The sequence below is a fragment of the Bufo bufo genome, chromosome 3 (assembly GCF_905171765.1).
Source record: "Bufo bufo chromosome 3, aBufBuf1.1, whole genome shotgun sequence".
Lineage (NCBI taxonomy): Eukaryota > Metazoa > Chordata > Amphibia > Anura > Bufonidae > Bufo > Bufo bufo.
The window spans coordinates 579,656,269-579,681,149 of NC_053391.1; the positions used below are offsets into that span (position 1 = coordinate 579,656,269).

Here is a 24,881-nt window from a genome sequence, read left to right on the forward strand (position 1 = left end):
CTTCCTCCTCCTCTTCTACCAACTCCTCATCCGGTCAGCGACAGACCTTCACCACCAACTTCAGCACAGCCAGGGGTAAACGTCAGCAGGCCGTTCTGAAACTGATGTGTTTGGGGGACTGGCCCCACACCGCGCAGGAGTTGTAGCGGGGTATAGAACAACAGATCGACGAGTGGTTGCTGCCAGTGAGCCTCAAGCCTGGCCTAGTGGTATGCGATAATGGGCGAAATCTCGTTGCAGCTCTGGGACTAGCCGGTTTGACGCACATCCCTTGCCTGGCGCATGTGCTAAATTTGGTGGTGCAGAAATTCATTCACAACTACCCCGACATGTCAGAGCTGCTGCGTAAAGTGTGCGCCGTCTGTGCGCGCTTCCGGCGTTCTCATCCTGCCGCCGCTCGGCTGTCTGCTCTACAGCGTAACTTCGGCCTTCCCGCTCACCGCCTCATATGAGATGTGCCCACCAGGTGGAACTCCACCTTGCACATGCTGGAGAGACTGTGCGAGCAGCAGCAGGCCATAGTGGAGTTTCAGCTGCAGCACGCACTGTCGAGTCGCACTGCGGAACAGCACCACTTCACCATCAATGACTGGGCCTCCATGCGAGACCTGTGTGCCCTGTTGCGCTGTTTCGAGTACTCCACCAACATGACCAGTGGCAATGACGCCGTTATCAGCGTTACAATACCACTTCTATGTCTCATTGAGAAAACACTTAGGGCGATGATGGAAGAGGATGTGGCCCAGGACGAGGAGGAGGAAGAGGGGTCATATCTAACACTTTCAGGCCACTCTTTTAGAAGTGGCTCAGAAAGAGGATTTTTGCAACAGCAGAGGCCAGGTACAAATTTGGCCAGCCAGGGCCCACTACTGGAGGACGAGGAGGAGGAGGATGAGGAGGAGGATGGGGATGAAGCATGTTCACAGCGGGGTGGCATCCAACGCAGCTCGGGCCCATCACTGGTGCGTGGCTGGAGGGATACGGAGGACGCAGACGATAAGCCTACCACAGAGGACAGTTTGTCCTTACCTTTGGGCAGCCTGGCACACATGAGCGACTACATGCTGCAGTGCCTGCGCAACGACAGCAGAGTTTCCCACATTTTAACGTGTGCTGACTACTGGGTGGCCACCCTGCTGGATCCCCGTTACAAAGACAATGTGCCGTCCTTAACCCGTTACAAAGACAATGTGCCGTCCTTAATTTCCTCACTGGAGCGTGTCGGGGGACAAGTGGAAGCACAAGGTGAAGGCAGGGGAGGAGGAAGAGGTCGCCAACGCAGCTGTGTCAGCGCCAGCACCTCAGAAGGAAGGGTTAGCATGGCTGACATGTGGAAAAGCTTTGTCACCTCGCCGCAACAACCGGCCCCAACTGCTGATATGGAGCATGTTAGCAGGAGGCAGCATTTGAACAACATGGTGGAACAGTACCTGTGCACACGCCTACATGTACTGACTGATGGTTCTGCCCCATTCAACTTCTGGGTCTCCAAATTGTCCACATGGCCAGAGCTTGCCCTGTATGCCTTGGAGGTGCTGGCCTGCCCTGCAGCCAGTGTACTCTCTGAACATGTATTTAGCACGGCAGGAGGCGTCATTACAGACAGACGCAGCCGCCTGTCCACAGCCAACGTGGACAAGCTCACGTTCATTAAAATGAACCAGGCCTAGATCCCACAAGACTTGTCTGTACCTTGTGCAGAATAGACCGTTCTAACAGCCTCAACCATCCATCCTTGTACTCAAGTGCACTTATTCCTTTTTTTTATTTTTTTTTATGTCCCAATATTTTGGGTGATACTCCTATGTAAAAATGCAAAATAACACATCTGTGTTGGCTACCTATCCCTCCTTCGCCGCGGCTTCCACCTAGACCGCCACGTGAGCCTACACGGCCACATCCATCCATTCACCGCCTCCTCAACCTCTTCCTCCTACATCATTCCTAATTTTTATTTTTTTAAGATCTTTTATGCTTTTTTCATTCATTTCCCTATCCACATTTGTTTGCAGAGCATTTGCCATGCTCTTAAGCACATTTTGCTGCCTTTTGCAGCCCTCTAGCTCTTTCCATGACATTTTTACGGCCATTTTAGTGCTCAAAAGTTCGGGTCCCCATTGACCTCAATGGGGTTCGGGGTCAAGTTCGGGTCAAGTTCGGGTCCCAAACCCGAATTTTTTTTTCAAGTTCGGCCGAACCCGAACATCAAGGTGTCTTCCTGCACTAGGAGGAAGTGGGAGAGAAGCACTATGGGGGCATTTACTGGGGCACTATATAGGGAGCATTATTACTTCTGGGACACAGTGGGGACATGTTGGGGGCACTGTAGGAGCACTATTATTAGCTCTGGCAGAGAATTATTACTATTAGTGGGACTTTTGAAAGCACTATTACTGTGGGGGCACCCTGGCACAGTATCAGCTTAGCACAGTTATTTTTGGGGGACGTTATGTTTACACTATTAGTGTCAGGGGCACTATTTGCTGGGCGCAGTTATTTCCGGACACTGCGTGCCAATAATTATTGAAGGACACTATCTGCATGGTACTAGTGTTATCAGGGGGTTTATCTGTTTCTGCAGTATAATATTGGGGAGCAAAGCGGCACAGTATTGGGGGTGGTAGGCTGGTTTGTCTAGAAGATGGGAGGATGATGGAAAAGTAGCAAACTAAGATTTTTTTTTGTAAATCTGCTAGAGACTAGAAATGGGTGAAAAATTGTGGTCTGGTCTAAAAGGAGAAGATGAGGAAAGAACATCTACATTAAAGGAGACATCACTGGATGTAAGAGGTATGTGGCGCTTTTTCAATTTTCGCCTCAGGCAGCAGAAAAGCTATGTGCACCCCTGAGAGCATCTTATATGTGCTGCATGCTGTCCATTAATTTCTATAGTTCTGAAAATAGCCAAGCGAGCACGATCAGCTATTTTCGTAAGTCCCACAGAAATGAATGGAGAGTTCACTGTGCAAAGACAACCAGCGCTCTATTCACTTCTATGGGACTGCCGGAGATAGCCAAGCCAATGCTAGACTATTTTCGGCAGTCCCATAGAAATGAATGGAGGTTGGCTGCGCATGCATGGCTGCTCTCCACTCAATTTGAGGGGTCCTGTTCTGAAGATAGCTGCGGGTCCCAGAGGGGGGACTACCACCAATGTCACAGATGAGGTTGGAGAAATCTCACAGTTGATCCATTATTAAGCTAAAGCCATGTAAATGGCACTTTCCTTAGGTCTGTGACTGTAATATGGGAACATGTCAGGATTTCAAGCTGCCTGTGGTCTGGGCAGCATGGAATTAATGAGCTTAAAGAACATCCCTTCCAAAAACTAAATGTTTGGCTACTTTCTGACATTTGTGTTTTTTTGTATATAGATAATAATTTAATATACTATAGATATTTAAACATAACCTTCAATCTTATTTTATTTTATTTTTTTCGTTTGATTAAAGAGCAAAACTTCCATGAACTTACCTCCACAATGGGATAAAAACAGTAGCTCCAATACCAAAAGCTCTTATCAAAGTGTCCTGTAAGATGGGATTCGGGTGGAAATGGATGAAAGGTTTCCCTTTTTTCAGTGTCCCTAGAGTCTCCAGCTATAACGCCCATTTTCTCCATACACTGACCCAATGCTAAGTCCTCCACAGATGTGGTATGTTGGCAGACTCCGGTACGGAATCCTTCCACAAATCTGTTCAGAGCTTCCTTACTAAGTACATAACCAGCTCCACCACTCATGTAGCCCTGCTTGGCAAATGGTTTAAAGCGCTTGCCAAAATAAACTGGCTGATCAGAAGTATAATTTGAGAGCATCCATCGCAAATTTTCTACTACAACATATGTGTCATCATCCGCTTTAAAAAACCAGTCAGCCTGATCAATGTAGTTCTTGTGTACATATTGAAAAGCTCGAATGGTCTTCCAGTAAAGCTGATCCCGTCCTTCCTTCGTGCCTAAACCAACGGTTGGAAAGCTGTCATTGGAGGTGGAACTCATGAAAAGAACAACATTGCAGTGACGGGTCCAAGAGTATTTTACATGAATGGCTTTGGTATTCAAGTTATTTGGTCCAGTCATGATCCAGCAAAGTATTCTGATTTTCTGTGAAAGATCATTACTGACATTGCTGCTACCTACAAAACCCAGATACAAGATAAAGAAAACACAAAAATATGTAACAATTAATCTTAGTTCAAGGATAATTTCACAAAAATGTATGTTATGCCATGTCCTGGAGACATGAAAGAAGATAACATCAGTGGAGGTCTCAAATGTAGAAGCTCAAAGCTTCAAAGGGTGTGTGCTGCCATGTACTGTAGGCAAGCTAGAAGATAACATCAGTGGAAATAAGATATTGTTAAATTGACACTGAAAGGTGCCTTCTAAGCAATATAAATAGTAGCTAAACAGGTGAAGACTAGACAATGAGGCACTTGTTAAGGTACTTTGTTTCATTATCTGGTTTTACTTTTCAGTGGCAATTTAATATTACAGTATTTAATTGATTTAATGTACCCATTTTGCATGTGATATACATTGGTTTAACCTAAAATTTGTGATCCTTCCAGAAAAGCTCTTGGAAATGGAAATCTTCCACCATTGACCTTAGAGGTATTTTTAATAAAAGTTATCAGACCACTGAGACCTCCATTGATCCCAAGAGTAGAGGTCCCGCTCCCCTGCCCTATGGAGCAGCTGGGCAAGAATGCGCTCTGTCACTCTATTTATTCTCTATGAGACTGCAAGACTGCCTGAACTCTGTGTTCAGCTGTCTCTGAGGCTCTAAATGGTGCTCATGAAAGCCATTGTGAATTAAATGCATGTGCACCACTGGAGTGTATGGAGGATACGATTATGCAGTACCTCAGATGGACTACTGCAGAGAGTTAATTGCTGTAATGTCATGGTATTAAAATGGGTTGCCTCACTTCAGCAAGTGGCATTTAGTCATGACTAGTGTTGACAAATCAAAGTCAAACAAATTTACTTTGATCCGAATTTCAGGAAAAATTATATTTGCAACAAAGCCAAATTTCGTGGAGCTTCATGGTAACGAATCATTTTTTTCTGAAATGGCAGTTAAAAAAAATAATTATGAATCGGATTTCTTTGTGAAATTCTGTGAAGAAGCTGAATCGAATCTTTAATAACTTCGCTCATCTATAGTTATGACCACCCTGCAATCCATCAGTGGTGGCCGTGCTTGCACACTACAGGAAACAAAACTGACTCTCTGGTGGCACATAGGCTAGTGCTTATTCCTATAGTGTGCAAGGGCGGCCAGCGCTGCTGGATTGCAGGGTGGTCGTACCCTCTGGAAATGAGCAGTGGATAATGTGATGGAAAAATGAATCCAGCCAGCAAAGGAAGCGATATGGATAATAACAATACGTTAGTAAGTGCCTGGTATTAACGTCCTCTAAATTATAAATGCCATTTGCTGAAGTGAGACAACCCCTTTAAGTTAAAAGGGTTTTCCGAAATTATAATGCTGAAGACCTATCGGTGGGGGTCCGACACGTGGGATGCTGATCCGCTGTTTGAGAAGGCATCGGCACTCCTCTTAGTGGCTGTGTTTGGTATCGTGCTCAGCCCCATTCACTTGAGCTGTGCCTAGGCCACATGACTGATGAACTGGCCTAGGAAAAGCTGAGAGAAGGCAGCGGGGCTCGCAGATTGGCAATGATCCCTAGTGTCGGACCCCCACCGGTCAGATGTTTATGTCCCATCCAGAGGATCGGTCATTATTAAACTTTTGGAAAAAAATACTTTAAATATTGTTATTGTTTGTGTATATAATAGCACTGTATGGACAACCAAGGGTTAACACTTTGTCAAGTTTCCAGGGTGACAGATTTGAGTCCGCCCTGGAATCCCCTTCCTTGTGATTCTGGATGCGTGGGGGCCGCGTCACAAAAGATAGGACATTTTTGGCCACATCTTTCAATTTGCAGACCCGTTAAAATCAATAGGTCCACACTGCGATGCAGGGTGCACGCTGTGGGTGTTCGTGTTTTGAGAATCTGTGGTTTGCAGTCTGCAACACTTAAAGTGTTAGACCCGGGCTGGCCAACCTGCGGCTCTCCAGCTGTTGCAAAACTACAACTCCCAGCATGCCCAGTCTGCCTACAGCTATGAGCCTACAGCAGGGAATGGTGGGAGTTGTAGTTTTACAACAGCTGGAGAGCCGCAGGTTGGCTAGCCCTGTGTTAGACAAACCCACCTCTCTCAGCCTTTAGTGGCCAGTGTGAAAACTGCAGGATGTTATGTTTTTTTTTTAAATATAGATATTGACGTGTAAAATTAAGAATAACCACCAAAAGTTCATTGAAAATATGTTTAACATTTAAACCTGATTATAACATTTTCATTTTCTGATGACGTATTCCTTTAATTGACCTAAATTGTAATACAAATTTGGAATTAATCTTAACGTTTAAATACCAAAATTCAAAGATCAAATCTGTTTAAAGATTTTTCATGTAAAGTCTTTACTAGAAAGATATGTTTAGTGTCAGGAAATCATGTGGCTTGACTTGTCAGGCTGTTTTCAGCTTTGTGGCCAGTACAATTTTGCTTTGAGCAGCATAGATGTGTGAAGTGGGACAGACTGGATGTACTGCCTAATAGCTAGGCTGAACACACAAATTTCAGAGGCACCAGCCAATCATTTAATGAGTATGGAAACCTCCTGCAATGTCAGATGTATGACAGAGATAAAGTAGAGCCGGACTGGGGGGCGGTAGCCTTGAGGGGAGGCGACCATGACGGGGGGGTGGTTAGCGAGACCCCCCCCCCTTCCCCCTTTCCCCCGGGCTGGGGATTGGTCAATTTGGGCTAGTGGGGGTGGTTAAGGGGTTAAGGGAGGCGAGCAACAGCCGGTTAGGGGCCATTTTGTCTAACAAACGGACGAGCGCCAGGTCTAGACTCACCGGCATGGAGGCTTTGATTCAGGAGCTGCGGAGGGCGGCGGAGGAGAGAGGAGAAGATTGGCTGCAGGAGCGAGTGCAACAGCTGTTGCGAGGAGAGGCGGAGGTTCCGGCTGTTCCTCCGCCTGTGGCATCCCGGCCGCTCAGGCTCAGCGCCGGAAACGGAGCCCCACCAGGGACCCTTCACGCCGGGGGACGGCTGATACTGTACCTCCCTGTACCCCCGGGCGTGGGAGGAATCCTAGGATACAGCGGAGCTCACCTGCAGGCCAGGCCAGGTCTGCCCGGCGGTTGACGCGGCGTTTGGATTCCGGACCGGGTTCGGCGGCCCCAGCCCACGGATCGGTGGCTGGGGGCCCCCTGCAGAAGAAGGTTGGCGGTCGGTACGGGGCTGCTGCGGGTGTGGAGGCCACTGCCAGCAGGCCCTCGGCGGGAACAGTGAGAGAGGAGGAGGGTGGCTCCGCCTCCTCTGAAGATGGACGAGGGCAGTCTGCCAGCTACGTCCCTGGCTCCAGCGTGGTCAGGGGACACCTGGCTGAAGAGGATCTGAGGAGACCAGAGCGTCAGGATTCAGGATCTGCGGCTGGTGGGGTCACAGCACCCACGCAGCCAGGTGAGGCATCCTGGGGTTCTTTAGTACAGTTGGGGGTTGAGTTAGCTGGTAGGGATGGGGGGTCCCAAGCGGTTGTAGGTGGGGGGCCCCAGCTGGATTTAGGTAGGGGTTTGGGCCAGTTGCTGGGTGGCTTGGCGGGTTTGGTTGCGGGGTTAGGTAGGGGGGGGGATGTCCCCGTTGCCGGCTTGGGGTGTTGGGGGCCTCGGCGGAGTGGGGGCGGTCGGATCGGGGGCCCCAGTGGCGCGGGCGAGTTCGGTCTCGGTGGAAACGCAGGCGGGGGGCGCCGGGGAGGAAGAGGTGGCTAGGTTGGATGATAGGGCTAAGGGGGAGGTGTATGTCTGTTTTGAGGGCCCGTTGGGCGCTCATTTAAAACAGGATTTGAGGGAAAAAATATGGAAAGGGGAGTATGTGGATATTTTTTCCCTGCTCCCCTTGGAAAAATTTTATCTGGATAGGGCGAAGCGGGGTGAGGGCAAAAAGGAGGAGAGGCGGAGACATAGGCTGATTCCGCGGACGTTTGCCAATTGGTTGCAGGCGTTCGCGATTTTAGCCAGCGTTATCGGGGAAAAAGAGCCGGAGTGCTGCTCCGCCCTTTTTTGTTATCTGGATGCGATAGGTGAAGCGTATAGGGTGTATGGGGGGATTGCGTGGCTGCGGTACGACGAGCAGTTTAGGCAGCGGAAGGCAGTGCGTCCAGGGATCAAATGGGACCACAAAGACATTGCTTTGTGGTTGAAGGTGACAGCGCCAGCTAGGGCCGGGCAGCCCTTTCGGGGGGAATCTATTGGTGGTGGACAGTCCGGATTCGCGGTGGCATCCGCAAAGGGGCTGTGCTTCCTTTTTAACGAAGGGAGCTGCAAGTTTGGGGCAAAGTGCAAGTTCAAGCACGAATGCTCCACTTGCGGCGGGTCACACGGAGCCTCGCGTTGTTTCCGGGGGGGTAGGCAGAGAGGGAGGATGGTTTTGGAAAAGGGGGTGACGCCAGTGCGGCTGGAAAAGATGCGGCCTTACCTCGATAGGTACCCGGATAGGCAGGCGGCGGTTTTGTTGGAAGCGGGATTTGCGGAAGGTTTTCGGATTCCGTTTGTTCAGTCAGGGGCTCGTTTAGTTAAAAAGAATTTGCGTTCGGCTTTGGAGCATCCGGGTGTTGTTACGGATAAGTTGGGGAAGGAGGTTATGTTAGGAAGGATGGCCGGCCCCTTTTCGGAGCCGCCTCTAGCGGACCTGCGCCTGTCTCCGCTGGGGGTGGTCCCGAAGAAGGAGCCCAATAAATTCCGGCTGATTCACCACCTGTCCTTCCCTAGGGGAACGTCGGTCAATGATGGCATAGACCCGGCTTTGTGTTCCGTGGTTTATACGTCATTTGACGCGGCAGTGGCATTGGTGAAGCGGCTTGGGAAAGGGGCGCTTATGGCTAAGACAGATATTGAGGCAGCGTTCCGTCTGTTGCCGGTGCATCCGGATTGTTTACATTTGTTGGGGTGTTTTTGGATGGGGGGGTTTTTTGTAAACCGTTGTTTGCCGATGGGTTGCTCCCTGTCTTGTGCGTATTTCGAGGCCTTTAGCTCTTTCTTGGAATGGGCGGTTAGGGATGAGGCAGGTTGTGACTCCGTCATCCATTACCTGGATGACTTCCTTTGTGTGGGCCCAGCGGGTTCGAGGGTTTGTTCAGTTTTGCTGAATACGCTGTGCGGGGTGTTTAGGCGTTTTGGAGTTCCGTTGGCGGGGGAGAAGACGGTGGGGCCTACAGCTGAATTGAGTTTTTTGGGAATTGTGATTGATTCAGAGCGGATGGAGTGTAGGCTGCCATTGAATAAATTGGAGGATTTGAGGGAGGAGGTGGCTAGGGCGGGGAGGTTGGAAAAGATAAAGCTTAGGGAACTTCAGTCGCTCCTTTGTAAGCTGAACTTCGCTTGCAGGATCATGCCTATGGGCAGGATCTTTTGCAGGCGATTGGCTGGGGCAACATCAGGGGTGCGGGCCCCACATCATTTCATTAGGTTGGGGCGGGAGTTGAAGGCGGATCTAGCAGTTTGGGGTTCGTTTTTAGATAAGTATAACGGGAGGTCTTTGTTTATGGGGGAGGTTGTTGATGCAGTAGATTTTGAGTTATTTTCGGATGCGGCTGGGGGGTGCGGGTTCGGCGTGTATTGTGGAGGGCAGTGGTGCGCAGGAGAGTGGCCGGATAGATGGGTGCACAGGGGTTGGGTACGGAACTTGGCCTTATTGGAACTTTTCCCAATTGTAGCGGCGGTAATGTTGTGGGGCGAGTGTTTCAGGGACAAGAAAGTCAGTTTTCATTGTGACAACTTGGGGGTAGTGCAGGCGATTAACGGTTTGTCGGCCTCATCGCCGTTGGTGGTTCGGTTGTTACAGAGGTTGGTGTTGGAGTGCCTTGTACTTAATGCGTGGGTGGTGGCTGTGCACGTGCCTGGGGTTGACCGTCAGCTAGCTCCTGGTGCGGCGGAGGTGGGGGTGGAGTGTCCAGCCTTGCTGTGGAACGTTCTGGAGTAGCGGTGGCAGGCCTGATTCGGTCGTCTCTGGCACCTGGTACGTGGGAGCGGTATGCAAAGGCCTGGGTGTGTTGGGAGCAGTGGAAGGGGAGTTTGGGGGTGGGCGATGAGGATTTAGAGATTCCGATGTTGTTGTTCATTGGGCATTGCAGGGACGAGGGTTGGTCCGTTTCTAGGATGAATAGTTGTTTGGCGGGACTGGCTTTTGGTTTTAGGCTCAGGAAAGTGACGGACGTGACTAAATCGTTTTTGGTGGCGCGGGCCATTAGGGGTTGGCGGCGGGAGAAGGCAGGGGTGGACTCTCCGCGGCCGGTGTCATTTACGTTGCTGGTTAGAATGGGGGAGCAGTTGGGGGAGGTGTGCAGGTCAGGGGGGGAAGTAAGGTTATTCAGGTTGGCGTTTTCGTTGGCGTTTTTTGGGGCGTTGCGGCTGGGTGAATTAGTTAGCCCGACGGTGAGTAGAAAAGGGGGGTTGTTTAGAGATGAAGTTGATGTGTGGCCAGACAGGGTTGAATTCGTGATCAGGCGGTCCAAGACTGATATGGAAGGAAAAGGGCGGCGGGTGGTTTTGTTTGCAATTCCGGGTTGCTTGATGTGCCCGGTGCGTTGCGCGGGGAATTTCATGGGGGACAAGGTGGGTGAAGGGTTCAATCCGTTATTAGTTCATGATGATGGTTCTTTTCTCTCTCGATTTCAGTTTGTGGCAGTTTTTAGGCGGTGCTTGGCGGGGTTGGGTGTGGGGGAGGCAGGTTTTTCCAGCCACTCATTTAGAATTGGGGCGGCAACAGAGCTAGATGGGGGTTGGGGGATGAAGTCATAAAAAGGATCGGTAGGTGGGAGTCGATTCGTTTTAGGTCATATGTAAGACCTGAAGGTGTGATTGAATGAAGGGGTTTACAGTTGCTTGGTTTGCCTCCTGTTTTTCTTGTGTTTTTCTTTGTCGTTGCAGGTTCGGACCCAGCGTTGGTTTGGCTGTTGGGTCACTCATATGTGTGGTGGGGAGCTGCCAGGGCTGCGGTTAGGCCGGACGGTTTGCAGCTTGGGTTGGCTCGTGAAGTGGCGGTGGTAAGGTGGATCGGCAGGAGGGGGATGATGTGGAGTGGGGTTCTTCCGGAGTTCAATAGGTTTGTGAGGCAAGACAGGGCACCTGATGTGTTGGTGCTACATGTAGGGGGGAATGATTTGGGAGCTTGGCCCTTTAGGGAGTTGGTGAGAGACGTTAAATCAGATTTGTTAAAGTTATGGGTGTTGTATCCGGGTATGATCACAGTATGGTCCGATATTGTGCCGCGGTCGGTCTGGCGAGGTGCTCGGTCGGTGGAGAGTTTGAACAAGGCCAGGGTGAAGGTTAATAGGGCTATTGGGAGGTTTATGGTGAGGAATGGGGGTTTAGCGGTGCGACATAGGGATTTAGAAGGAGGTGTTGGGGGATTTTGGCGGAGTGACGGGGTGCACCTAAACGCCCTGGGATTGGATATGTGGAGCTTGGCGATACAGGAGGGCATGGAGATTGCGGTACAGGTGTGGAGGGACGCACGGGCTTGAGGGAAGTCAAGCCTGTGCGTTTGTGGCGGTGGGAGGTCCTTGGAGTCGGTGTGATTTGATGGTAATGAGGATGGGAGGGCCCTACAGGTGGGGCTGGACTCCCCGGATTGTTGGGTGGACGTGGCGGAACTGTCAGGGTGAGCCATCAGGGGTGCCTCCGAGCTAGTGGTCAACGGCTGGGGGTAAGTTGGCTCACCTCGGCACGGTTTTGGGTTTAGGGCTTCAAGGACCTCCCCCTTCGGAAAAAAGGGACATGTGTTTTTGGTTGGCATTTATGAGGTTACTGTGTTATAATATTTGATATAATATTTTATGTATGTTTGTAATAAATAGGCTGCTGTGGCCAAAATTAATCCAATAAAGCGGTGTCAGTGTCTTTATTGGGAAGGGTGAGCCGAGGGAGGCAGATGGTTAGAGGTGGGTTGGAGGTATGTTTATAGGGGTCGAGTGGTATTAACCAGTACCTCCGTCAAGTAGAGCCGGACTGGGGGGCGGTAGCCTTGAGGGGAGGCGACCATGACGGGGGGGTGGTTAGCGAGACCCCCTTCCCCCTTTCCCCCGGGGTGGGGATTGGTCAATTTGGGCTAGTGGGGGTGGTTAAGGGGTTAAGGGAGGCGAGCAGCAGCCGGTTAGGGGCCATTTTGTCTAACAAACGCCCACCCACCCGCCCTGTTGAGAAGGTTTTTAAAGGGGTAGAAAATAGGGGGTAAGGGCGAGGTTGAGTAGTGGGGTGCAGTCTGTGGAAAAGGAAGATTGTCACGGCAGTAAGGCGGTGGGAGGTCCTTGGAGTCGGTGTGATTTGATGGCAATGAGGATGGGAGGGCCCTACAGGTGGGGCTGGACTCCCAGGATTGTTGGGTGGACGTGGCGGAACTGTCAGGGTGAGCCATCAGAGGTGCCTCCGAGCTAGTGGTCAACGGCTGGGGGTAAGTTGGCTCACCTCGGCACGGTTTTGGGTTTAGGGCTTCAAGGACCTCCCCCTTCGGACAAAAGGGACATGTGTTTTTGGTTGGCATTTATGAGGTTACTGTGTTATAATATTTGATATAATATTTTATGTATGTTTGTAATAAATAGGCTGCTGTGGCCAAAATTAATCCAATAAAGCGGTGTCAGTGTCTTTATTGGGAAGGGTGAGCCGAGGGAGGCAGATGGTTAGAGGTGGGTTGGAGGTATGTTTATAGGGGTCGAGTGGTATTAACCAGTACCTCCGTCATGTTGAGCGAATCAAAGCCTCTCCGGAAGCAAATGGTGAAGGCATGTTTTTTTCTTTTCTTTTTTTTCTCTTTTTTTAACCGAATTAACCGATGAAAGGCCTTAATTTTAATCTCAGATGCCACGATCAGTGATAAACGTGGCATCTGTAGGGTTCAATGAGGGGAGCGGCACGATCACCGTTCACACGTCATTGCGCCCACTACATACAAAGGAATGCGATTCGTGATTAAGTCATTCGTCACAAATTGAATATCTTTGTGAAATTCAGCGAAGCAGCCAAATCGAATTTTTCATAACTTCGTTCATCACTAAATGTTATATTTCAACATGTCCAATCCTTTTGTTCTCAGGAAATAAGCTACTGTCAGAGGGGTCTCGCAGCAGCACACTCCACTTTCCACCCTAGGCCAAACCAACAGCTATCCAATGTGTTTGGATGTGCCAAATGAAGGAATTCCCATCTTCGACATTGATGGCATATTGCTAGTATATGCCATCAATGTCAGAAAGGTGTGGATCTTTGGGATGTGTTCCTACCTCCGGAATGGGCCCCTCGAAGTGAAGGAGAATGTACTGCAGAAGAGTGACCATCTTCCATTTGCCTCTATGGGAGTATTGAAAATAGCCAAGCGATGACTCTGCTTTTTCCAGCAGTCCCATAGCAGTGAATGGAGAGGTGGCTATGCATGGGTGGTGTGCTCTCCATTTACTGCTATGGGACTTCCAAAAATATCCCAGGTTGTTTTGCTATTTTTGGAACTCCCATTCCAAAAAATTGAGACCATGGTGCGCTATCCTTCACTTTGGGCCCTCCGCTCTGGAGATATGAGCAGATCCCACACCTATCTGAAACTGATGGCATATACTAGTAACATGCCTGAGATGGGTATAACCCTTTAAGTTGACAGCTGTTTATAATGTATAGCCAGCTTCAGGATCGGGAAAAGAAGACATAAAACTATTCAGGTCATTCTATATAAAAAAAAAAGGTGAAGTATGTTTAAAGGGGTTGGCCACTATATAAGTACTTTCCACTATATAGTGGGAGGTAGGGTAAAAAAGCGTTTCCTAATATACTTTATAAAAACATTACCATTCAGATTTTTTCAATAATGAGCCCCTCCCCCTCAGCCCCGCTCTGCGTGCAGCCAGTTCGTCCATGGCTGCACGCGACATGAAGGAGCTTTAGAGAAAGCTCGTCCATGGCTTTATTCTAACTGCACATGCGCTGCTTTTCCTAATAAAAGCAGCACATGCCCAGTCTGCCCCTGCCACTGGCGCGCTGCCTGCTCCGACTCTGTCTCTACAACTGTCTCTACAACGTGCAGCTATGGACCAACTGGCTGCACGCAGAGCGCGGCTGAGCTCATTATAAAAACATTACCATTCGGATTTTTTTTTATAAAGTATATTAGGAAACTCTTTTACCTTACCTCCCACTATATAGTGGAAAGTACTTATATAGTGGCCAACCCCTTTAATTAAATAAGGATAATGCTATATAATTACCTGGTTGGTGACTGTGAGGAAATTTCTGCAGCAATGCTATGTGCTTGTTTTTTTCCCAAGAGCGTATTGCTAAGGGTGCTTCAGTTCTGAAACTGTTGGTGATGTTGTTCAACAGGAGAAATATAGTGAAGAAGCCAACCAGAATACCCAGGTTGAACGCCAGCCATGAGGTTTTGCCAAAAATGACTGCCATTACTATAAAGAAAAACATGCATTAAAAAACTATTATTTCAACCACCTCATTGTCAGTTGCTTGTATGAAATGCTCTAGAGTAGACCAAGCTGATTTTCACCATTTGTAGTACCAGACTTACCAGGATTTAAAGGGGTTGTACAGGATCACAGCAATAATGCTGCTTCCTACCAGAAACAGAACCTCACCTATCTACAATTTAATGTCTGGTATTTCAGCTCAATTCCATTTAAATCATTCATAACCTGCAATACCACGCACAACCTGTTCACAGGTGTGTCAGTGCTCTTGAAGGAAGTCAACCATGTTTTTGTAATCCAGGATAAAACCTTTAAATCAAAAGTACACGTATCTAATGTACAAAACAATGTAAAACTGCAGAAAAGAAAATACCAATACATATTACTACTAGAGATGAGCGAATTTCATATTACGCTTCATTTACTGGTAAAATGTGAATTGCGTTATGGATTCTATTACCACGGACCATAACGCTATTCTATGACGGAATGTATAACGGAATGCCTTTAGAGGCATTCAGTTATTCATTCCGTCATAATACAAGTCTATGGGCCTTTTACCTTTTACCAGTACACAAAGCGCGAACGAATTTCATAACCTGAAATTCGCTCATCTCTAGTTACTACTCTTCTCATTTATTTACTTAGAAGGGTTTTCTGGAATTACAGTATTGATAGCCTATCCTTTGGATATGTCATTAATATCAGACTAACGAGGGTTTGATGCCTGCCACTCCCACCAATTAGCTGTTTCAAGGGGCTCCTGTGTTCAGGTGAGTGTCGGACCCCTAACTTTCTTATGGTGGCCTATCCTAGGGACAGGCTACCAATATTATAATCCCGGAAAACCTCTTCAACTCCTTAATGCAAAAATTCCACACATGTATGGCATTTTCATCCAGGGAGTTCATAGAGTAGGCTCACAAACTGAGCCCGCTCCACATGTGGTGGGTGCAGACTGTGACATACGGCTGACACCCAGCCATTATGACTGGGAGTGGAGACTCCAATCCCGGTAATTTAACACCTCGGATGCTGTAGTCAATAGTGACCATGGCATCTGAGCTGTTAGACAGAGGGAGGGGGCTCCCTCTCTCCTCCTACTGAAACCACTTGTGAAGGTTCCCAGGCCTGTCATAGCAAGCTGCCTGTCAAGTTGTGCCTGTGGCATGGCTTGATAGGCAGCAAGTAAAAATCATAGACTGAAATAGTATTCTATTGCAGTCTAGTCTATAAGTGCAGTCACAGTTCTGACTAGTCAACTGTCAGTAAATAAGAAATGTAATGTCAAATTATTTTCAGCATCACAGACAGACCTCCATTAACATATAACCTTTACTATATCTTTAAAATAACGTGGATGTGAAAAGCCCAATGAAGGATATAGGCAGAGAGGGATGGTTTAAGAGGACAAACTCACCCTATTTTATCCTTGCAGCCCTGCCTAAAAAAAAAAACAGAATAGACACCCCTATAAGGACCATCCAGTATCGGGAGTCCACCTAGTCAGCCCTAGGAAGTTCCTGGTAAAGAAAAAAAACAAAGCAAAAAAAAAACAAAACACCACCACACCATAGATATGTCAATGGGAATGGAGCGGCAGTCCGGGGCCACACGTTAACTAGCGGCAGGACGGATCCGACAGGCTGTTCACCCGCCGGCACAGCCTGCCGGAGTCCCCTGCCGCTAGTGTGAAACTAGCCTTAGAAAGGTGCAAAATGTTGTTGTCATGTCATTTTTGGTGCACAATGAACACCATAAAACAAACCCCCCGTAAAAATGACTTCTTTTTTTTAATTTCATCCAACAGATTTTTTTCCCTTTTTTCTAATACATGATATAGTCAATTAAATAGTGCCATTAAGCCTACATGCACACAAACGTTTGTGTTTTGCAGTTTACAAATTGCGGATCCGGAAAAGAAAAAAAACGGATGACGTCCGCATGGCATCCTTTTTTTTTGCAGATCCATTGTAACAATGCCTATCCTTGTCCACAAAACGGACAAGAATAGGACATGTTCTATTTTTTTTGCGGGGCCACGGAACGGAGCAACGGATGCGGACAGCACACGGAGTGCTGTCCGCATCTTTTGTGGCCCCATTGAAGGTAATGGGTCCACACCTGAGCCGCAAAAAATGCGGCTCGGATGCGGAACCAAGCCACGTTCGTGTACATGTAGGCTAAAAAATACAACTTGTCCCACAGAACACAAGTCTTTATATGGCTTAGGCTACATGCACATGACCGTATGTGTTTTGCGATCCGCAAAAAAAAAACGGATGACATCCGTATGCCATCCGTTTTTTTTTTTTTTGCGGATCCATTGTAACAATGCCTAAAACGGACAAGAATAGGACATGTTCTATTTTTTTTGCGGGGCTACAGAACGGACATACTGATGCGGACAGCACATTTTTTGCGGACCCATTGAAATGAATGGGTCTGCATCCTATCCGCAAAAAAAACAGAACGGACACGGAAACAAACAGTGTTCGTGTGCATGTAGCCTAATGTGAACAAAAAAACTAAAATTGGCTGGGTCCTTGAGTCAATCAGTTCATCAGATGTCACAACCTGTAAGTGACCTCTTTTGCAAAGTAGTTATAGGAAAACAAGCAAGCAGCAAAGGGTAAATATTACTCATTCAGGCGGGTGAATAAAATATATACGCAAGTTACGTATTTCTTAAAAACTCAATAACCAAGGGTACGTTCAGAGTTTTTTTTACACTGCAAATCTACCTTACATTGATTCCAATATGAAACCACTCTGCAATTTATACCGGGTGGCCCACGAAAAAGTAGCCCACCTCCAAATCACACTGCCTAACAGTAAATCTGTCTTAGTTGTCCATAAACACCAATCAGAGTCCAGCTTTCATTTTCCTGTAAGAACTGAAAGCTGAGCTCTGATTGGTTGGTATGGACAACTAAGATTTACTATTAGGCAGCTTGATTTGGAGATATTGAGGCAGACTAGTTTTTTGTGGGCCACCCTGTATAAACAGATTATTTTTACAACTATGGAGAAAAAAAAAGTTCTCTATCTGGGGAGATGCAGCCATCTGGACCATGGGGTACCCTCACAGGTCTGGATTACAATTTAGGTTATTCTGATAATTGCCAGGAGGACATGAAGGATCAGTCTTAATGCAGACATCCGTGTCAGTTTTGGATCAGTGGCAACACGGACTGTGTTCAATCCGTGTTCTCCCGTGACAGATCCGTGTTGGGTCCGTGGGTCCGTTTTTTGCTGTCCGTGTTGCATCCATATTTCACTAACACTCAACAGCTGAAAAATAATTTTCAAAGAATCTCTTGTTAATGATCCGTGAAACACGGATGCAACACGGATGGCATCCGTTGCTTTTCACGGACCCATAGACTATAATGGGCGTGATGGATCCGTGAACACGGACAAAATAGAGCATGCATCCATGGTAAAAAAAACCACGGACCGTGCTGAAACACTGATGTGTGAATACACACATTAAAATGAATAGGTGTGCTGTCCGTGGAGAACATGTACAGCACACGTCCGTGAAATACTGACGTCTGCATGAGGCTTAACTTTCATGATCAAAGATTTTTTTTTTTCACTCTTTCATTTTGATCCTTGCCTCTGCACTCCCTGGGCTATGCAGTGATGGGAGGGACACACTCTTTTTTCCCCTTGCGGACAGCCTGATTTTGGGGCTCCTGCCTGGTGTTAGGTGGGATGTCTTTGGTGTAAGTGGGTTTTAAGGGTGCAAGGCAGGCTTCCCAAATAGTGGCAGGCAATACAATAAGGAAGCAATGCTGGTTTTGGTGCCTGCAAAGATTAGGTCAATTTTAGGGGTAACAGATAAACCATTTTAATGGCAACTTCAGCAGTTTGCAAGTGCACGTACCAGCGGTGATACAGTGCATGGGCAACTTTGCCAAGGCTGTGTATAGGGGATATAAATACACAGTCCCTTTAAAGATAACTTGCAGTATTCTCAACTTGGCCAAGGGGTGCCGTTCCTTTCTCTATATATCTGTGTTTCCAAAGTACCCTCAATGGAGTGCAGTTTTCCAACAGGTGGCCTGTCTGTCTCTTTATTTGGTAAGGGCCCTGAGGTTTATCACCCTAAGGCCCCTTGCAGACGAGCGTGTATTCGTCGCTGGTGCAATGCATGATGCGAACGCATTGCGCCCGCACGGAATCCGGACCCATTCATTTTAATGGGGCTGTGTACATGTGCATTGGTTTTCACGCATCACTTGTGCGTTGCGTGAAAATCGCAGCATTTTCTATATTCTGCGATTTTCACGCAACGCTGGCGCCATAGAAGTGAATGGAGATGCGTGAAAATCACATCGCATCCGCAAGCAAGTGCGGATGCGATGCGTTTTTCACAGATGGTTGCTAAGAGATGTTGTTTCTATACATTCAGTTATTTATCACGCGCGTGCAAACCGCATTGCACCAGCGCGATAAAAAGTGAACAACTGAACATAATTGCAGGCAAAACTAAATGACTTTGCCTGCGAAATCGCGCATTCTTTACTGAATGCATTCGCAACGCATCCGGACCTAATCCAGACACGCTTGTCTGAAAGGGGCCTGTTCTGCCTCCAGCAGAGAGAGATTCATTTCAGTTCACATCTATTTCATTTCTAATTCATTCTGATGCAATTTCTGTATTCCTGTAGTTATTAGTTAGGTAACAGCACCATCTAGCAGTGGTAAAAATGTATTGCACCTTGTTTTCTTGTTAATAAATACTATTGTATTGTTGGGAGGTGCTAGGCAATGTGGGTAGTGCAAGGCATTCTGGGAAGGAGAAGCCCAGTCTTTAGTCTCCATTTTACAGGACAGTCAAGGCTCCACCACCTCAGCAGAAGGGAGCTGTCTGTCCTTACCATCATCTGCTGGTCCTGATGCTCCTGCTCCTCCTACTCCTTGTCAGTCATTACGTCAGCAATCGGTCACCGAAGCAATTGCCAATAGACAACAGTATGTGTGCACTCATCCAATGGCGCAGAAGCTGAATGCGCTCCTGTCCAAGTTGCTGGTGCTGCGGTCCCTCCCTTTCCAAGTAGTGGACTCTGCACCTTTCAGAGAACTGATGGCTTGTGCCGAGTCGAGGTGGAGAGTCCCAAGCCGTCATTTCTTTGCCAAAAAGGCAGTACCAGCCCTGCACACATATAGAACAGAAGGTGGGCCAGTCCTTGAGCCTGTCAGTGTCTGCCAAAGTGCACGGCAGCGCCGACGTGTGGAGCTGTAACTACGGTCAGGGACAATACATGTCCTTTACGGCCCACTGGGTGAATGTGGTTCCTGCACAGCCACACCAGCAACTTGGCCAGGTGTCGCCGCTTCCACCTCCACGTTGTCACACTGTTGGTCCTGCAACAATGTCCGCCTCTGTCTCCTTATCCTCCACCGTATCCTCAGCCTCCACTGCAGGAACAATTCACAGTGCCCCTCTAGCATACCACATGTGAGGGCACGGCGGTGTCACACTGTTCTGCACCTAGTTTGCCTGTGCGAATGGAGTCACACAGGGGAGGAACTGCTCCGTGTCCTTCATCAAGAAATCAAATCCTGGCTTTCTCCGTGACAACTTAAAATCGGAACCATGGTGATCGACAACGGGAAGAACATGATGTGTTGGATGGCTGCGTCAAGGAGGGCTTAGCCATGCGCACTGCATGGCACAAGTGTTCAATCTGGTTGCCAAGCGGTTCCTGAAGTCTTCCACCCATCTGCAAGACATCCTAAAAATGGGCAGGAAACTTTGCATGCACTTCAGTCACTCGTACACTGCAAATCACAACCTCCTTGAGCTGCAGCGGAAGAACGGCATCCCCCAACATAGGATGATATGTGACGTCTCCACCTGTTGGAATTCCAAGCGGACAGGAGTACTCCTCTGTGTAACTTCGATGTCAGCCAGTGGCAGCTCATGCGTGACACCAGCCGTTTGCTCAGGCCCTCTGAGGAGGCCACATTATTTGTCAGTCGCTAGGACTACGGGATGAAAAACGTCATTCCACTGCTTCATGTCCTGGAACAGATGCTGGTAAATCTGGCTGGTCAGGGGACTGGAGACGTGGCGCCTAGATCTCACGGGCACATGAGCCCTATGGGGGCTGAACTGGAGGTGGAGGAGGACATTGGAGCACAAGCAATGTGTAGCGAAATGGGTGGTTTTTACACACAGGTGACAGGAGAGGAGCAGGAGCAGCCAGAGAAGCTACAGTGCGATTAGGAAGACGAGGCAGAGGACCCAGACACACAGTGGCAGTATGCAGTGCAGATGGAGGCAGGGAATCCCTCCGGGTCACTTGCACAAAAGGGCCGTTTCAATCTCACTTGTTTGCGTAGTGACAGCCAAATTGTCACCATTCGGCAGAGGGATTAATTCTGACTCTCCACCTTGTTGGACCCTCGCTACCGGTCTCCAAAATGGGGGCCTTTTTTTACACCCGCTGAGAGGGAGGACAAACTAAACTACTATAGAGACATCCTATGTAGTGAGTTGGCCACTGCCTATCTGCGCCATCGTCCATCCTCTCGAAGGTCTGACCGGGGGGCCCTCTGAGCTCACGTTCCTCTGCCATGGCTGCTGTTGAAGGGTGGGGGTGTAGGAGCAGTTCCAGCTCAATCAGCAGCAACTTGAGTCTAGAGTCGCTGATGAGCTGCTTTCTTCACCCGCCTAGTGAAGAAACTACTCACCAGCAGCATCAGCTGAACCTGGAGCAGGACCTGAACCAGCAGGTGGTGGCATACTTGGACAGTACCCTGCCACCCCACATTCAAGATCCGCTGGATTACTGGGCAGCCAAACTGGATTTGTGGCCACAACTAGCAGAGTTTTCCCTGGAAAAGCTGTCCTGCCCGGCTAGTAGTGTGGCATCAGAGTGGGTGTTTAGTGCGGCAGGGGCCATAGTTACCCCAAGAAGAACTCGCCTGTCCACCCAAGGCGTGGATCAGCCAGGATTTCCACCCACCAACACCTAATGCATCAGACTAGATCATCCATGGTGCCACACCAACACTTTGACAAAGGAGAACGGTTTCTTATGGCTACCTGCCTCAGCTACTATTCTGATGCTGCCAACCGCCTGATGCCACACATCTGATGACAAGTGCTCCTTCTTTCACCCACTATCTTCAGCTGGTACTCATATTGCCACCCACCTCCCCACTCTGTCACCGGGTCACTCTGTGGTCTCCTGATGCTGCTGCCACCTCCTCACTATGTCACCTTGCCACTCTGTGGTCTCCTGATGCTGCTGCCACCTCCACACTATGTCACCTTGCCACTCTGTGGTCTTCTCATACTGCTGCTGCCACCTTCACACTGTCATCGTGCCACTCTGTGGCCTCCTCCTGATGCTGCTGCTGCCGCCACCTCCACACTGTCATTGTGCCACTCTGTGGCCTCCTGATGCTGCCGCCACCTCCACACTGTCATTGCAGCACTCTATGGCCTCCTCCTGATGCTGCCGCCACCTCCAGACTCTGTCATTGGGCCACTCTGTGGTCTCCTTATGCTGTTCCCACCCTCCCCACTTCATGAGTGGGCCACTATTTTGCCTTTAGGCCTGGCTAACATCATCATTTATTTGACCCTTCTTATGATCTGTCAGAAGGAAGGAAAAATGACACACAACAGATCCTGTCTGTGTAGCAGCTGTAAGGCCTGTATGGTCCTATCAGAATTGGCTTGTGATTTGGTAGCCAAAAGCAGGAGTGGGTACAAAACACAGAAGACATGCAAATATTTCATTCACTTGTCATCTCTGTTTTAGATCCACTCCTGTTTTTTTTAGCATTAGCAATACTGATGGATTACTGACCGAGTGAAGGCGGATGCTCAACAGACAGGATACATTTTTTGGGGGTTATTGTTCTGACGGATCAGAGGAAGGGCAAAATAATCAGTGACGTCAACACAAACTTACTGCTGACACCCTCTCCACTCTGTCGGGGGGCTCTACTTGTATAAGCGTTTAATGGAACAGGTTCTGTGGAATCACGACGGTGTAAAAGGAGTGTGCTTCTTCTTGCCATTAACATCGACCTAGAAGGCTGAGTTCATACTTGAGTTATTTGGTCAGTTTTGGCCCTGTGACTGCCCAAATAAGTGAAGTGTGCAGTGATTCTAAGAGTGATGCCTGTCATCTGCATGTCATACTGACTCACAGTATTATTTCACTACCACAGCAGACTCCATATGCGTGTTACTGCAAGGCACAGTGTTCTACACCACTATAAAGGCTCTCTGCAGCCAAGAAATAGCCATTTTTTAACGGGATTCGCCACGAATAGATTCGGATCGAACCAAAATTTTTCTAAAATTTCGGCTAACTGGTCATATTAAATTTTTGAAAAATGAATCTCTAATTGCCACATTCGCATATCACATGATCTACCCATCAGCCATTTTTTGTCACCTCATCTCACAAAAAGCATATTATCGAGCAATCAAAAAAGTGGTATATACCTCAAAATGGTACCAATGAAAACGTCACCTCTTCCCGCAAACATATAAGCCTTCACACAAGAAAATCGCAAGAACAAATTTAAAAATATGGCTGTCAGACGATGGTGACAAAAAAATTCCTTTAGGATTTTTTTGTAGAGAGCAATATTCATAGTTCCATTAATTACAGCAAGTCATCCAGGTCCTGAAGCAGCAAAGCAGCCCCAGACCACCACACTACCACTACCATGTTTGACTGTCGGTATGATGTTCTTTTTCTAAAATGCTGTGTTAGTTTTACTCCATATGCAACGGACACACATACTCCAAAAAGTTCTACTTTTGTCTGGTCAGTCCACAGAATATTTTCCCACAAGGCTTGGGGATTATCAAGATGTTTTTTGGCAAATGTGAGATGGGCCTTTGTGTTTTTTTTTTGGTCAGCAATGGTTTTCGCATTGGAACTCTCCCTTGGATACCATTTTTGCGCAGTCTGTTTCTTATTATTGAATTGAATACTGACCTTAACTGAGGCAAGTGATACCTGCAGTGCTTTAGATGTTGTTTGGTGGTTCTTTTCTGACCTCATGGAAGAGCCGTCAATGTACTCTTGGAGTCATTTTGGTAAGTCAGCCACTGCTGGGAAGGTTCACCATTGTTCGATGTTTTCTCCATTTGTGGATAATAGCTCTCAATGTGGTGCGCTGGAGTTCCAAAGCTTTACAAATGGCTTTGTAACCTTTTCCAGACTAATAGATGACAATGACTCTTTCTCATCTGTTCTTGAATTTCTTCAGATTAGGGCATGATGTGTTTTTTTTTTTACATCTTTTTGATCCTACTTTCTACTACATGTTGTCAGACAGGTTTTGTTTAACCACCTCCCGTCCGCCCATTGACTATAAACGTCCGGGAGATGGATCTCTATCTCTGAATGGACGTTTCTGAACGTCCATTCAGAGATGGCAGCTGCACGCCGCCTTCTACATTGCTGTATACACAGCGCTCACCGGGGCCGGGAGAGTGCAGGAGCTGTCAGGTCTTCTACAGACCTCGATCAGCCCTGCACTGAGGCTGTACAGCGTTGTATTCTGCTGTACAGCCTCTCTGGGGAAGTTAAATGTGAAAATGTGAAGTTAAATGTCCCCCAGAAGTCTTGTATGACCTTATGGGGGACGCAAAGTGTAAAATAAAAAAATAAAGTGTTAAAATAAAATAAAAAATAAAAAGGTTTCACATGTAAAAAATTTTTTTTTTCCAAAGTAAGGAATTAAAAAAAATGTTCAAAATAGAAAAAAAAGAAAAGAAAATAGACATATTTGGTATTGCCGCATCCGTGAAGGTCGGCTCTATAAATATATCACATGATCCACCCAGTCCGATAAACACTATAAAAAAAATAAAAAAAACTGTGTCAAAAAATCCATTTTTGTCACCTTACATCACAAAAAGTGCAACACCAAGTGATCAAAAAGGCATATGTCCCACAAAATGGTACCAATCACCTCATCCCGCAAAAAAATGAGCCCCCTACATAAGAAAATCACAAAAAAAAAACTATAGCTCTCAGAACATAGACACATTAAAACATCATTTTTTGTTTCAAAAATGCTATTATTGTGTTAAAGTGAAATAAAAAAATAAATATATACATATTAGGTATCGCCGTGTCCATAACAACCAGATCTATAAAAAGATTACATGACCTAACACTGTAAAACAAAAAAAGTAGCAATTTTTTGTCACCTAACATCACATAAAGCGCAACACCAAGCGATCAAAAAGGCGTATGCCCCCCAAAATAGTACCAAACTGTCACCTCATCCCGCAAAAAATTAGACCCTAACTAAGACAATCAGTCAAAAAATAAAAAGGCTA

The 24,881-nt window shown here is 47.5% G+C and overlaps 1 protein-coding gene across 1 annotated transcript in view; it reads right to left on the reverse strand.

Annotated features, from left to right (window-relative positions):
- Positions 1-24,881, reverse strand: part of LOC120996078 (glycoprotein-N-acetylgalactosamine 3-beta-galactosyltransferase 1-like) — a 53,572-nt gene that overhangs the window by 11,515 nt on the left and 17,176 nt on the right. Inside the window, exons 3-4 of the mRNA XM_040425769.1 lie at positions 14,330-14,524; positions 3,475-4,136 (exon numbers count right to left, since the gene is read on the reverse strand). Coding sequence (XP_040281703.1) covers positions 3,475-4,136; positions 14,330-14,522 — 855 coding nt within the window. The 5' untranslated portion in view covers positions 14,523-14,524. The remainder of the gene's footprint in view (positions 1-3,474; positions 4,137-14,329; positions 14,525-24,881) is intronic.